Raw genomic sequence first — 14,600 nt, 5'->3', positions numbered from 1 at the left:
TGCTGTTTGATGCCTCCCTATTGTCTGCCAAGTTGAGTAAAGAGGATGGAGCTCCCATTGATGTTACATGTTCAGAGATGTGAAGGATGGATTGGAGATGGGAAAGCTGTTCTCAAAAATGAAGATAACAAGTGATGAAGACCATGAGCAGAGCTGTGGGTCAGCCAGGCTGGAGGGTCACGTTGCTCTAGTCTAGACACAGGTCCTAGGACAGTGATGGTGAATCTATGGCATGGGTATCAGAGATGGTACCCAGAGTGCTCTTTATGGGCACTGGTCCTTCCCCAAGTTCATTACTAGAAAGGTAGAGGAACTTGGGCAGAGCTGCTCCTTTCCTCCTCTCCACCAGACCCAAGGACATTGTTTCACATCACCCAACATCCCAGAGAGAGCACACCGGGGGTAAGGTGGGAGGCTCACAGGTAGTAGAGCTGGAGGGGAACAGAGCATTCAGGCCACACCCCTTTCTACATGTTGAGGACATTCCTTACTTCACCTGCCCCTCCACCCAGCAGCCCCATGGGAGCTTTTCCTCCCTCCTCTGTATGGGCTAAAGGGAGAGGCCAGGATATGCCTGGCCCTTGGTGGGGGGAGGGGCACAGTATCTGGGGGGTGGGGTGGGGATGGACCCAGCACTCCATCTCTAAAAGGTTTGCCATCACTGTCCTAGGAGATTCCTTATCCTTGGATAACTTGGAAGTGTCTTTCTCTCAGTTTCCATATAGATGATATCATTAGAGAGGCAATAGTGTCCATCAGGAGACCTACTCAATGGTATCCCCTCCTCAATAAACTATGACTGCCCAATGACTAGAATAAAATTTTAGGGGCATCTAGGTGGCTTGAGGCAGACCTGAAGAAGGGAGATCCTGGGTTCAAATTTGGCCTCAGACCCTTCCTAGATGCTGTAAGAGAGAAAAGGTTTATTTTGATTGGACATATTAATATTTAAAAGTGTGGTCACCAAAGAACTGAATATCAGTTCCTAAAATGATTTTAGTAATTTATTTACAAAATATAGGAGAGAGGGGCAGCTGGGTAGCTCAGTGGATTGAGAGCCAGGCCTAGAGACAGGAGGTCCTAGGTTCAAATCTGGCCTCAGACACTTCCCAGCTGTGTGACCCTGGGCAAGTCACTTGACCCCCATTGCCTACCCTTGTCAATCTTCCACCTATAAGTCAATACACAGAAGTTAAGGGTTTAAAATAAAAAATATATATATATAGGAGAGAGTGGAAGTAGAGAGACTAGAAGAGGGTAGAGTAAGAGATCTAACTTAACAAACTAGATTCGTAGTCAAGTCTAGGCTTTACTCTTATAGGGCTCCAGAGGCCCAGATGGAGAGGCTAAAAGTAAATTAACAAGGGGATTAGCCACTAGGGCTTCTCCCAATCAAGGGAGCCTCCCGGAGGCTAGTACCTCCAGGGAAGTTAAGGTAGTCAGTCATCCTTTTTCACTCACCACATGTAGTTCTAAGGGAAAGATTTAAGAATAGTCTCACCAAGGTCTCAGGGTCCCAGGTCCAGTGCTCTTCCAGGTCCAAGTCAGGAACAAGAGAAAGCCAAAAAAGGCAAGCCCCAGAAGTTCTCTTAATTTATCCAGGCCATTTCTTTTGTCACTACCTGTGCCTTCCTCTTAGTTTAGGTGTCCAATGACAACAGACATTTTTCTTAGGACTGCCTAGGGGGCAGTCAGTCAATTCTGATTCATCACTCAATCTAGCACACATGGGTCACAGACCTCCCAACTTGTGAATTAAATGGGGATATTCTCATCTTTGGTGATTAGATTAAGGATGGGCAAGTTAGATTTAATCTCATTGTCACAATGTATGACCCTGGATGAGTCACTTAACCCCAATTGCCCAGCCCTTACTACTCTTCTGCCTTGGAACCAATACCCAGTATTGATTCTAAGGTGGAAGGTAAGAGTTTTAAAAAATTAAAAAATAATAATTAAAAAAAATTCTGATTGTACAAAGTAGCTGAAAAGTTTTAAGTTCTTAAACATTAAGGCTGCACTAGGACTTTTGGGACTCCCTATATTTTAAATTGGAGGTAGCATTCTTATCCACTATTTGATGGCTGTTCACTGACCTACTTCATGGATCCCAAAAACTAGAGCTGAAAGGAATCTTAGGATAAGACCTAAAATGCTGGGATTTCATAGGCTTAGGACAGGGAATTTCCAGCCTAGGAAGTTCCCTTTTGAAATAGATCAGTGCTTTCTCTGAAATGATCTTTTTTTTTTTTTTTAAACAGCAACAAACCCTTACCTTCTGTCTTAGAATCAATACTGTGTATTGGTTCTGAGGCCACAGAGCAATAAGGGCTGGGCAATGGGGATTAAGTGACTTGCCCAGGGCTACACAGCTGGGATGTGTCTGAAGTCACATTTGAACCCAAGATCCCTATCTCTAGGGTCTGGCTCTCAGTCCACTGAACTGGCCCTTGAAATAATCTTAAAGAGCTGGAAGGTCACAGTGGGAGACAGAGGCAAGCTGACTTGCTCAAGATCCCGCAACCAGCATAAATCAGAGATGTGCTTTCTGATTCCAAGACCAGATCTCGACCCCCTACTCCCTTCTGCCTCTTAGGGAGGTACAAACCCCAGTCTCTTGTGCCGTCTGAAGGTGAAGATGGCTACCTATTCTAGGGGAGGAGGTGGAAGCTCAGGAATAAGGAAGTGTTAATGAGGGGAGGGTGTTAATGGGCTGGATGATCGGGAATAGGGAAGAGTGTGGACAAAGGCATGATGGGAGGTCAAGTTCAGCCAAGAGGAGGGCAGAGAAGAGATAAACCTGGGAAAGTAGGGCACCACCAAACTCAAGGGCATTGAAGGCCATTAATGCAGGGGGTGTGAACTTCTAACATAGCATGGGCCCCTTTGGCCATTCTGTGAAAGTTCAGAATCATGTTAAATGGATAGAATAAAATATTGAGGCTACAAAGGAAACCAAGCAAGTGCCCTCTCTGTGGGGACATCTGCAGTCTCCCGACTCAGGCCAGAGCAGCTCCCCTCCACCTCTCCATGCACCTGAAGACATTCCTCACTTCCCTGCCCCTCTGCCCAGCAATCCAATGGGAGCGCCTTCTCCTTCCCGTGGCTGGGGTAAAGCACTGGAAAGGGCTCACATGCAGCAGAGACCTGTTGATTTTGTGGCAATGGGCGATTCCGAGGTGGGGTTGTAGGGGAGCAGAGTTCACAGTGTGGCACAGAGCTGGGGGTGGGGTGGAGGGTGCAGGCCCCCATTTTATAGGTTAAGAATCCCAGGCAAATCTGGCTTCTGATACTTCCTAGCTGTGTGACCCTGGACAATTGCTTAATCTCTATGGCCTTAGTGCTTTTCTGCCTTGGAACCGATACTTGGTTCCAGGACGGAAAGGAAAGGTTTTAAAAAAAGAAAGGGAAACTGAGGTAAGACAGAAAGTTAAACCGTGCCCTAGGGCTCAACAGCTAGTAAATGTGTTAGAATTCGAATCCAGGTCTTTATAACCATCGCTATGCATTGAGACACCCAGCGACTACCGGATAAAGCGAGCTTACTTCCTCTCCTGGCCTTCGGGCGCCCCCTGGCGCCCCAAATCAGCTCAAGGCAAGCTCCCTCCCTTTCCGGAAGTTCTTTGGAGGACCGGAAGTAAGAGAGGGACTCTTCCCCGCGGCCAGGCTCAGCTCTCGAGCTGGCTCCGCGGGGCCCCTGCGGGCGGTTTTGTCCCGATGGGTCGTTAGCAGTGCGTTCAGCCCAGCGGAGCAGGCCCAGGCTTACCCTCCTCCAAAGACGGTAAGAACCTCGGGGCGAGGGGGGCGCGGCCTGCCAGGTACCCAGGCTCTTCCGCGCTGGGGGAAGGTCTTCCCTGGGACACCGACCCTCCGTACGGGGGGGAGGGTGGGGAAACAGGGCGCCTCTCCGGAGGGCGGTTCAGTGCGCTTGCGCCGGTGATTGCCCCGGGAGATCTTTCCCTCCCCTCTGAAAGTAGGCGGAGCTCTTAAAGGAGCCGTAGCGAGGTTGTGGATCGTCCCTTTCGCCCCTCCCTCCCCCCCCAATTATTTACCTCTTCTCAACCCATCTTGGCTCTTTGGCCCTGGGGTCTGGCCTGGGTTCGATCCTGCCATTTTTCTTGGCTGTGTAACCCTAGGCCTGACCCCCCCCACTGAGGCTCAGTTTCTTCTGTAAAATGTGGATAGTAGTAATAGCTTTGTTGTGGCCTAGGGGAGAGATAATAAAGGTCTGAGCCACCATAAAAAAGGTGTCTGTGATTACCCCATGGTCGAGGTAGGGGAAGGCTGACTAGAGGATTCCGGGAAAATTCATTCCAATTCTAGCACTTAATGAGCACCTGCTCTATGCCAGGCTGTTTGTCAGTGGACCTACTGTGTAACTGGCCTAGGCAGTGAGAGTAGTCGGGCGATCTACTATTTATTAAGCACCCACTGTTCGCTTGGCTCTCTGCTAGGTGGTGGGGATAAAGCTAGTCTATAAGCACTTATTAAGCACCTACTGTATGCCTGGTTCTCTTAGGTAGTGGGGTTAAAAGATGGTCTATGATTACTTATTAAGCCCTTTAGGTTTTAGGTTCAAGTAGTGGGGGTACAGGGCTGTCAGTAAGCATGTATTATGCTCCTACTGGCTTCCTGCTAGGCAGTGGGGATACAAAGACACTGCTTGTTCTGCACTTACTCATGCTTGATGGCCCAATAGTGGGGATACAAAACAGTCCATAAGTGTTTATTAAGTACCTACTTGACAACAACATGAACTGGTGCCTGCCCTTATGGAGCTCTTTCTTTGTATCCCCAGTCTTTAGTAGCAATTCTTGTTGCCTGACAACTGGGGAGAGGTTGAAAACAGCTTCTAAGTGTGACAGGGGGCTGGGAGCCTGGATCTGGGACTTCTCCGGGTCCAGGGCTCTTACCCCAAGGCAGGGCTTAGGTCACTCGCCCAGGCTCACACCCTGAGAAGGCCCGCTGAGTCCCCTCTGCTGCATGTACACAGAGAGAACTGCTGAAGAGAGAAGAGAGACAGATGGAGGGTGGGGAGGGGAGAGAGACAGAGAGGAAGGGGAGACAAAGGGAGGCAGAGGTGCTCAGGCAGGTAGAAGAACTAGGAGAGAGCTGGGGAAGGAGGACATGTTCTCAGAAGCCCTGGCCTAGCAGGAGGGAGTCGCCCCTTTGTCAGCCAGGGAGAGCAGGGCGTGTGAGGAATGAGAAGAGGCCCCTGGGATTTTGCAGTTAGGAGACAGACAGCTCCTCAGAGAGTGAAGCAGAATTTGGGGGGCTCCCTTTCACAGGGGTTCTTAAGCTGGACTTAGTGAACTTGCTTCTAAACTCTTAGTCTATTTCCTCTGTAATCCTCTAGATTCGGTCTCATGCATTTAAAGGAGGAGAGGCCCCCAGGCCTCCCCAGATGGCCGGGAGGTTCAGAGCCCTGCTCTGCTGACCAGGCACTGGGGGGAATCTCTCCCGGCCTGCAAATACGCCCAGGTGTGAACAAGCCTCTCCTTGTCCCTTCTGGCCCACCCGACCCCCCTCTCTAAGCCAAGTGGACTCCTCACTGCAGCCTCCCTTCCTGACTCTCCCTCTTTTTTTTTTTCTGGAAAAGAGTGTGGCCCTGTCTGGGTTCATTGAGCTCCTCTGACTCCTCAGACACTCTGTTGTTTTTCTCTGTTAGAATATAAGCTCCAGATGGGTGGGGGCTGCTTTCCTTTCGTATCTCCACGCCTGGTACCTGGCACATCCTTGGTGCTTAATAAGTGCTTGTTATTTCCAGATTCATCCTCCCACTCATTTCTCTCTTCCCAGTTAAAGTCCTTGTAGCCAGAGGCTTTCCCTTCTCGGACCTTGCCTCTCCCATGGCCTGCCCTCCCTCCAGCCTTGGAGCCCTGTTCTGGCTGCTGTTCCTTCTTGGTCTCCTTTGCTGGGTCTCCGCTCAGGACCAGGATTCTGATTGTGGGGCCGGCTGGGCTCTGGAGGGCCCTCGGTGTTCTCTGAGGCGGCTCAGGCCGGCTTCTCTCCTCCCTCTCTCAGTTCTCCACAGACGGCCTCAGCCCTGTGTCCTGAGCTCCAGCCATGCCCGACCAGAACTGCTCCTTTCCTGAAGCCTCCCCTTTGCCAAACTGGCCTCCTCCTCTTGAGGCAGGCGGCCCCCTCGGCTCCTCGCCTCTCCGGCTGTGACTGGGTGCTGCTGGGAGACGCTGGGGAGTCCAGGCAGGAAGAGGGGTCCTCAGCCTCTCATTTTACAGAGGAGGCCCCCCGCCCCCCTTGGCCATGCTGGGGGGGTCGTATGGCGGTAGATGCCCCTCCCGCCTCCCTGAGACCTGACGGGCCTCCTCCTTTGTAGCTGTCGCAGGCATGGCCCACGGCCGCTCCCACAAACGCGGCAGGAGCCGCAGCCGCAGCAGCTCCCGAGGGCCAGAGCGGGCCGAGAGGAGGAGGAGGAGGAGGAAGAGCAGTAAGGATGCTGGAAGGAGCCCCTCGGCCTCAGGCTCTCAGGGCCTGAGGACCAGCCTGGCCCCAGATGGGGAAGGTGAGGATGGGGAAGGCCAGGAGGCGGGGAGGAGCCGGAACCTCTGTGGCTCTTCTGGGCCCTGCTGGCTGGGAGGGGGTGGCAGTGTTTGGGGTGTATTCCAGCTCTCTGGGCAGGCGGGCCAGCCCCAGTGCTAGATGTCCAGGAAACAAGGACCAGAGGCAGTCGTTGCCCTCAGGGAGCTGGCCTTCTGCTGGGGTTTTACTAGGAAGTATGATGTAAGGAAAAGCGAGGTGGGAGAGCCCCAACACCTGGGCTGGGCAGGCAGGGGCACATCAGGGAAGTCTTCCTGGAGAAGGGGGCGCCTGAGCTGAGCAGGGAAGGAAGGCAAAGATTCTGAGAGACAGAAGTGTGGAGGGCTCTGCAGATAACCTGTGCAAAGGCCTGAAGGTGGGAAACGAAAGGTGTTTGTGAGGCCTGTGGGGTCGGATCAGAGTCGAGGAGGAGGTCCTGGTTGGCTCCTCTCCAAGCCGGTGTCTGCCTCCCCTGGGAGAGGCCAGCTTGGCCGAGGCCGTGGGCTCCCAACAGAGCAGGGAGGCCCTCCTGTGACAGGCCCGGAGAGGTCCCGGGGCAGATCTGCAGGGCTGGAAGAAGCCCAGGCACCCCCGCCGCCTCCTCATGGTCGGGGGGCCGGAGGGTCCCTCGGAGAACCAGCATCGCCTAGCGGGGAGGCAGAGGGCGCCTGGGCTCTGTGCCGTGCGCCGTTGGAGGGAGTCGAGCCAGTGTGGCTGCTTCTCGCAGGGGAAGGGGCTGGGCCTCCTTCAATGTGAGCCTCTCCTCACGTGCAGAGAGAAGCAGGGACAAAGCCCGCAAGAGAAGGCGGCCCAGGTCCTCCTCCTCCTCCTCCAGCTCTTCTTCCTCCTCTTCCTCCTCCTCCTCCTCTTCCTCCTCCTCGGGGGCTTCCAGTGCGGGCAGGAGGAAGCGAGGGAAGCGCAAGGACAAGAAGGGCACCAAGAAGGCAAAGAAGAGGCTGAAGAAGAAGAAGAAGAAGAAGGAGAAAGAGAAGGCGGCCAGGGCCAAGGCCTCGGAGGAGATGCCGGGCCCCTCGCTGGACCAGTGGCGCAAAGAGCCCCTGCTGGAGAGCGGCCCAGGTAAGGGCGGCCCGGAGACCCGCTTCTCCTGGGGGGCCCGCGGGGAGCTCCCACTTCCAGCCCTGCCTCTGCCCCTCCTGGCCGGGCGCCCCGGCCGCCTCTGCTAGAGGGTTTCCTTATCGGGAGCCCCCCCGACCATCGCTCTGTGGTCCTTGTCCCCGGGCAAACGCCCAGCACAGCCCCGGCCCGAGGGCTCGGCCGGCCTTTCACCCCCCCCCCCCTTCCCTTTCAAAACTCGGTGACTGATTTTTAGCATTTAAGAAAGTTTTTGAGTTCCAAATTCTCTCCTCGCCCACCCGCCGAGGAGGCAGCAATAGGGCACACGTGGAAAGGGGCCGAATATTTCCGTATCGGCCATTAGTGCCACGAGGAGACGAGGGAGACCGCATGAGGCACATCCTAGGCCGCCGGACCTCGCAGCTGACCGCGTGATGCCGCTGGGGCCGCGTCCACTCTCGGGGTTCTGCCCTCTTCCCTGGCGCCGGGGCCTGGGTGTCTCTGTCCCCCTCCTCTCTGTGGCGCCCCGCTCGTTCAGCCGAGCCCCGCGGCCCGTTCTTTGCCACCCCAAAAAAGCTGCTCTCCGGGTGCTGGTCCACGGAAACCCCCATTTCTGCCGAGGGAACGTTTTCTCGGGCCGGCTGGGGGTTCTGATTCACTTCGTTCATCACTTCCCCGGCGGCCTCCCCAGGGGAAGCCCCAGGACAGAGAGCAGGCCTAGGCCAGACTGCGCCACGTTCACACCTCCTGCGCTGCCCGGCACTGCGGCCCAGCAGCGGGGCCTGGCACGAACCTGAGAGCCTGGCCCTGGCCCCGGCGTGACAGAGGGCGGCCCAGTCTGGCACGTCGGTGGCGCTTAATGGAGGCTTATTCCCGTCCCTGCCCCCTTGGCTCTGGCTTAGTGCCTGAAAGGCCACCCGGCCTTGTGGCTCAGACTGTCTGCGAGGGTCTCCTCCCCTCACTGCGGGCCTCCTCAGGCCTCCTCGGGCCTCCGGTCCCCTCCCCCAGGGGCGCTGCCTCCCTGGGCAGCTGGGGCGGACCTTGTCCGGCCACCACTGACCTCTCTCTTGGGGATGGGCTTAGTCCTGACAGATGAGCAGAAGTCCCGCATCCAGGCCATGAAGCCGATGACCAAAGAGGAGTGGGATGCCCGGCAGAGCATCATTCGCAAAGTGGTGGACCCCGAGACCGGCCGGACAAGGTAGGGGGCACCTGAGGGACCGGGTGGGGGGTGGGGTCTGCCCTGCTCCCATGTCATTCTGGGGGGAGGAGCCCAAGGCCCATGGGAGCCTCATTCTACTCCAGGCGGTGGCAGGGGGTGCAGGGGTGCTCCTGGCACCCAAAGCCTGGACCGCTGATGCCAGCTCCTCCTCGGATGGGTTTCTCCATCCCTCTGGGGCCGGGCCTCCCCCAAGCCCCGACATGTGCCCTGGAGGCTCCCTCAGAAACCAGCACAGGACCAAGCCCGACTCTGGGTTGGGAGGTGGAGCAAGGAGCTGGATTCAAATTCTGCCCACTGACCGATGAGGTGGCCTTAGACAATTCACCCGACCTCCTCCGTCCAATAATGCGGTCTTTGCATGGGCGAGCCGCGGCCAGGCGGGGGCCCTGGGAGGTTCCGGCGGACACTCTCCTCCCCAGACTGGCAGCTCTGAATGCCATCCTGCCTCCTGTTCTGGAGGAGGGGAGACGGGAGGGACCCTGAGCATGAAGCAAGGTCTGAGGGGGCCGCTCGGCATCCTGAGAGCCTCAGAGCCTCCCTTTCCAGCGCCCCGGACCCGGGCAAGAGGAAGGCCCTGGCCCGGCAGTGGGGGTGGCCCCGCTCTTCCTGTTCCGAGATCCTGGGGAACCCCTGGGAACCCCCTGCCCCCCACCGACCCATTCTCCTGTTCTAGACTCATTAAGGGGGACGGAGAAGTTCTGGAAGAAATCGTAACCAAAGAGAGACACAAGGAGATCAACAAGGTAGGCGCCCTCCTCCGGCCGCCCTCTGCCCGGGCCCCGCGCACGCTGGGGGTGTCCCCCCTCCTCCCCCAAGCTCAGCCTCTGTCTCTTTTCTCCAGCAAGCCACCAGGGGGGACGGCTTGGCCTTCCAGCTTCGTGCAGGTCTGTTGCAGTGAGAGCCCCCCAGCCTCCTTCCTGGACCTCCCGGGCCCCCGGGCCTGCCCCGACCTGCCGGCTCACCCTGGGGACGATGCTGAGGCTGGAAGACGGTTCCACCGGCCTGATGGAGAGCAGCTGCCTAGGCCGGGGTGGCCGCTCCCTGCATGGGAAGAGGAGCCCCGCCTGGGGCCGTCTGGCTGGCCTCGCCCTCCTCTTCCCCAGACTTGGGCCCCTCTGAGAAGCCAGCACCCAAGGGGAGCCGGGCGGGGGCTCGGGGCCCTCCGGTCTGGCGGGGCTTCGGCAGCATGGCATGGCTTCAACCCTCGTCCCCCCCTGCTCCCGGCAATAAAGCCAGCCCAGCCTCAGGCCGTGTCTGGTCTCTGTTTGCTCCTGATCCTGATGTCTCTGGATGGGGGGGGGGGAAGAGCCAGGAGGGGTGGCCGCCTCACTCGAGCCTCCTGGCCCCCGGTTCTCCCTGGGGGTGGGGGCTCTGTGTGTGGGGAGAGCCAGGTGGGGTGGCCGCCTCCCCCCCAGGGCCATCTACACTGGTTCCCCGGGTGCCGCCGTCCAGCGTACAGTAGAGACACGGGAAAGAAGGCTTCCCTTTATTGGTGTAATGTACAGCGACGCCGTGTACAGTCTACACAGCCAGGCGTCGGAGCAATGCACTGACAGCGAGGAGAAAAGGGAGTCGTCCGTGGGGGGTTTCACACACAAGCTGAGAGATGGGGACACACGGAGGGGGCCGAGATGGAGCCGGGGGATGCGGCGAGCTGGCCGGCGGGCCGAGAAAGACGCCTCTGAAGAAAAGGGGCCGAAGGTGGCGGATAGAAAAGTGACGCTCGGGCATGCCAATAGGCCCGGAGGAGGAAGGCTAAGGCTCGGTGCCGTCTACGTGGGCGATGCGGCGGCGGCGGGGGACGCGCTACTCGGAGGATTTTTGGTCGTCACTGGTTGTCTTCTGATGCTGTAAACATTTTTTTTTTTTTTTGGTATTAAAAAAAGTGTCTCCGTTTAAAAAAAAATGCTTTGTCGAACAGCAGATCTACGTTGTGGAGTCGGTGATGGAGGAAGGCGAAGGGAGGGGGGCGGGAGGGAGCCCCCCCATTCTGGGGGAAACATGGACGAGGGTCTGCTCGGGCCCGGGGCCGGCCTGCTCGCTCACACTGGACAAATGGCGGTGAGGCCGATGGAGACAAGTGCTATTGCTCGTGTCCTTGGCCTAAGGGGCGGCGGGGACGGGAGCCTTCCAGCCCGAGCTGGCGGCGGGCCCCATGGCAGAAGGGCCGGCCGCGGGACGGGGGGCGCCGGGAGAGGCCCGTTATTGCAGTCGGGTCTGAGCCTCGGCTCCACGGGGGCTCCCAGGCTGTGACGGTCGGGGAGGGGGACGGGATGGGGGAGACTCTGCAGAGACGGTAACGGACTTGGCTTTGTGCGGCGAGTCGGGCCTGCAGACATTTTCCCTACACAAAATAAATAGCTTTCACTCTGAATATACCACTTCTCTGGACATTTACAGGAGACTTTTCCTCTTTACAATATCTACACAAGAGAAAACGCCCTCTTCCCCCCCCCCCCCCCCCATTGTACAGAATGCTCTGGGCGGGCATCGTCGGACAAAGGCCATCCGCAGCAGCCGGGCACGGGACTCCTTCCCAAGAATCTGGTTCTGGGCCCAGTCTGGGGCCGCCCGGAGCAGCGAGGCGGGGGGAGGGGAAGTCCGATTCCATTGGGAGAAGCCGGCAGAGGAGGAGAGACGAAGGACTCGGTCCAGACTCTCACGGGGAACCCATCAGCGTTTTAAAAATCTGCCCCCGAGGCCCGCGGATGGAGGAGAAGTTCAGCTACGGTTTGTTAATGCCGGGCCGAGGGGTCGCCGGAGCCTCCCCAGGCCGGCCTGCGCGTCAGGACGAGGGTCCAGAGCCCACGGGCTGCCTTCACAGTGCTAGGTTTGCCCAAAGCATGGGGGGCTGCCCTTGGTCTTGGAAGCGTTAAGGAAAACCAAAGCCGCCCGATTTTCTCTTGAAAAAGAGCCCAAAGCAGCCCTCAGAAATCCACCTGTGACGGGAAAAGTAGAAATAGAAAGGCCTGCAGTGGGCGGCAGCGGCAGCAGCAGCGGGGAACCTCCGTGGCCTAGAGGCGGGCGTCGGGGCCTCGGGTGCCCAGACCCTGGCTTGGCCGCTCGGGGCGGGTGCTCATGGCTGGTCTGGACCCAGGGGGCTCCCCCACCCTCCTCCCAGAGGGCCAGAGAGGGAGGGAGGCAAGGCCGGCTGGGAGAGGCCTCGCGGGAACGAAAATATGGCCTTTTCCTAAGCTTTGTACGACACTCGGGTACGCTCGGGCCTCGGCAGAGTATTTAATGGTTGTGCACGACGGCCGGGAGGCGCCGGCAGGGCTCCATCCTCGACATCATCAGTGCGGAGAACGATGAGGTTTTACAGTTGTGACGAGTTCAGAGAAGCACGTGGAACTCCTGGGGAGCTGCTACTGTGTCTGGAGAGAACTCGGGGCGCAGGGGCCGGGGCGGCGCAGATGCACGGGGGGCGGCCCTGCCCCTGGAGGAGCCCAGGGAGGAGGGCGCCGCAGGGCTGTCTGTGTGTGTGTTGTTTCTGGAGAGTCTACGCGGCGCCGGTGGGGAGAGGGGGGTACGGCGGGATGGATGGTCTGTTCTCGGGGGCCGAAATGGGGCAAGAGGGGGGTGATTTCCCTGCATTTGTGGGCAGGTGCAGGATGCTGCCAGCTTCAGAGAGACCCCAAGCTCCAAACCGTGGGGAACAGGGCCCTGATGAAAGGTCCTTGAGGGGGTGTCCCCGTCTTCCCGCCTTGCCTACAAGGGAACCCCTTTTCCCCGGAGGCCGGGGTCGGGCCCTGCTCCTTGGGCCAGGTGGGGTTAGAGGAGGCTGTCTGGAAAGCCCCCGGGGCCGAAGGGGCCTGGAGTCACCGCTCGATGTCTCCCACCCCTGGGAGCAGAGACAGGCCGTGCCCTGTGCTTGTCTGTGGCAGAAGCCGCTGACCGCCCGAGGCCCGAGCCGAGACGGCCCTGGGAAGGGCCCGGGATGGGTCCGAGTCCTCCATCCTCAACCCGCCGGACCCACAGCCCACGTGGCTCTGTCCCTCCCGCCTCCTAGCACCATGGTGACACCTCCTGCGTCGGGGCCGCTGGGGGCCGGCTCCTGGGGAGGGGGGAGGCGGGCACCTCTACTTGGGTCCGGGGGGGGCCCCCGCCTCCGGCCGGCGGCCCCAGCAGCCCGTGGCCACACTCATGCTGCGCTGGCCCCGCTCCCGCTCCCGCTCCCGCTCGCTGTCCGACTGGCTGTGCGTCCTCTCGTGCTTGTGGCTGGGCCCGGCGGGCTGGGACGAGATGGTCCGGAGGAGGTGGTTCCGCTTGCGGAGGAAGTCGCCCTGGCCCGGGAGCCCAAAGCTGCCTTTCCGGAGGGCCATCCGCGTGCTGTTCTTGGCCGGCCGGGCTCGGTGGTTGTACTTGAGTTGGGCGAGGTGGGCAGCGTAGCCTTCCGTGATGAACTGGGAGAGGGACAGGCGAGGGGGGGGTGGAGGCCGGCCCGAGGGGCCAGGCCCCCCCCACCTCCTCCTACGTTACGGCTTTGTCCCGGAGTTGGGGATCTCCCCCTCCCGAGCCTCTCGCTGTGAATCGCCCCAGGAGCATCCCAGGACCCGGGGCTCCCGCTACGGTCAGAGGAGACTGCCGGGGTGAGGGGCAGGCGAGGGGCAGGAGGAAGAAGAGGAGGAGAGGGACCCTGCAGGGGAGCCCCCCCCCCAGATGGCCCCCACCCCGTACCTGGCACTGATGCTGCAGTTTCTTGGTGGGACGCCCGACGATGTAAATCTGCATGGGAGACAGGCTGATGGAGCTGTACACGGAGATGTCCTTGGTGGAGCCGTAGGCCGCGTGCACTCGCATGTGGAGCTGCGGGGACAGGCACGGCCCAGCTTAGTGGGGGGCCTGCGGCTCGGGCCCGGAAACCGGCTGAAACCCTCCCCTTGGGGGCCTCGGCTGCTAGCACCGGCAACACGAGGGGGCCGACCCGATGGCCTGGGAAGGCCCTTCCAGTTCCAAACCGAGCCTAGCGACCCCCACACACATGTGCCCGGCACGCCGGCCGAGTCTGAGTGGGAGAGCCAGAAGTGCAGCCCCAAAGGAAGAGCCCCAAGAAGCCATCCTGAGAGGAAGGGAGGGAGTCAGCCCTGACCTCAGGCCTAGCTGTGCCTTTTGGCAGGTTCCACCTGTTCTCCAGGCTCTGGCCTTGGTGGCCCAACAGAAGACCAATTAGCAGCCAGATTAGCCCCTTGGATAGGATCTTGGCTTCAGAGACCGAAGAGGCACAGAAAAGCTTCCAGGGCTTGTCCTGGAGGCAGCCAGGAATCAGGGAAGACCCGAGTTCAAATTTAGCTTCAGTCACTTACTAGCTCTGTATGACCATAGCCAAATGACTTAACTGCTGTCTGCCTCAGTTTCCTCATCTGAAAAATGGGAAGGATAGTAACATCTTCCTCCCAGGGTTGTGCGAGGATCAAATGAGATAATAACTGTAAAGTGCTTAGCACAATGCCCAGCACACAGAAGGGTTTATTTATGCTTATTCCTTCCCAGTCCCCTCTCTGAATGGTACTTATTATTATAATTGCCTAGGGTCATAGAGCTATTAAGTATCAGAAGCAGGACTTGAACTCAGTTCTTCTTGGCTCTAAAACCTACACCTTGTCTACTATGCTTTGCTTCCTCTTTCCGCCCTCTTCCTCTCCTGCTCTCCCATCACTCCCTTTCTCTTCCCCTCCTCTCTCCCCGTCCCTCTCTTTCCCTCCCTCCTCTCCCATCTTTTTCTCTCTTGCTTGTAATGCTGTCCCTCTCCCCCATTACTCCCCCTCTC

General features: G+C 58.5%; 2 protein-coding genes across 2 annotated transcripts in view; one reads left to right on the top strand and one right to left on the bottom strand.

Moving 5' to 3' along the window:
* Positions 1 to 3,655: 3,655 nt before the first annotated feature.
* On the top strand, positions 3,656 to 10,079 carry ARL6IP4 (ADP ribosylation factor like GTPase 6 interacting protein 4). Its single transcript, XM_044673201.1, has 6 exons — positions 3,656 to 3,781; positions 6,338 to 6,523; positions 7,312 to 7,614; positions 8,695 to 8,812; positions 9,507 to 9,576; positions 9,675 to 10,079. Exons 2-6 carry the CDS (start codon positions 6,349 to 6,351, stop codon positions 9,729 to 9,731), a joined length of 723 nt encoding a protein of 240 aa, XP_044529136.1. The 5' UTR covers positions 3,656 to 3,781; positions 6,338 to 6,348; the 3' UTR covers positions 9,732 to 10,079.
* A 223-nt stretch (positions 10,080 to 10,302) lies between these two features.
* The window catches only part of PITPNM2 (phosphatidylinositol transfer protein membrane associated 2), a 108,209-nt gene continuing 103,911 nt past the window's right edge, over positions 10,303 to 14,600 (bottom strand). The window contains exons 20-21 of the mRNA XM_044685404.1: positions 13,511 to 13,639; positions 10,303 to 13,236 (exon numbers count right to left, since the gene is read on the bottom strand). Of these exons, the coding sequence (XP_044541339.1) occupies positions 12,913 to 13,236; positions 13,511 to 13,639 (453 nt within the window). The 3' untranslated portion in view covers positions 10,303 to 12,912. The remainder of the gene's footprint in view (positions 13,237 to 13,510; positions 13,640 to 14,600) is intronic.

The sequence above is a fragment of the Gracilinanus agilis genome, chromosome 1 (genome assembly GCF_016433145.1).
Source record: "Gracilinanus agilis isolate LMUSP501 chromosome 1, AgileGrace, whole genome shotgun sequence".
Classification (NCBI taxonomy): Eukaryota; Metazoa; Chordata; class Mammalia; order Didelphimorphia; family Didelphidae; genus Gracilinanus; species Gracilinanus agilis.
Note: the sequence above shows the minus strand (reverse complement) of the source record. Positions and strands in the feature narration are given on the sequence as shown.

Excerpts from the sequence above, each read along its gene's own strand:
- ARL6IP4 (XM_044673201.1), top strand. The coding sequence starts at position 6,349 with ATGGCCCACGGCCGCTCCCACAAACGCGGCAGGAGCCGCAGCCGCAGC. Across the intron at positions 6,524-7,311 it reads CCTGGCCCCAGATGGGGAAG|AGAGAAGCAGGGACAAAGCC; the intron begins GTGAGGATGGGG and ends CCTCACGTGCAG. Across the intron at positions 7,615-8,694 it reads CCTGCTGGAGAGCGGCCCAG|TCCTGACAGATGAGCAGAAG; the intron begins GTAAGGGCGGCC and ends GGATGGGCTTAG.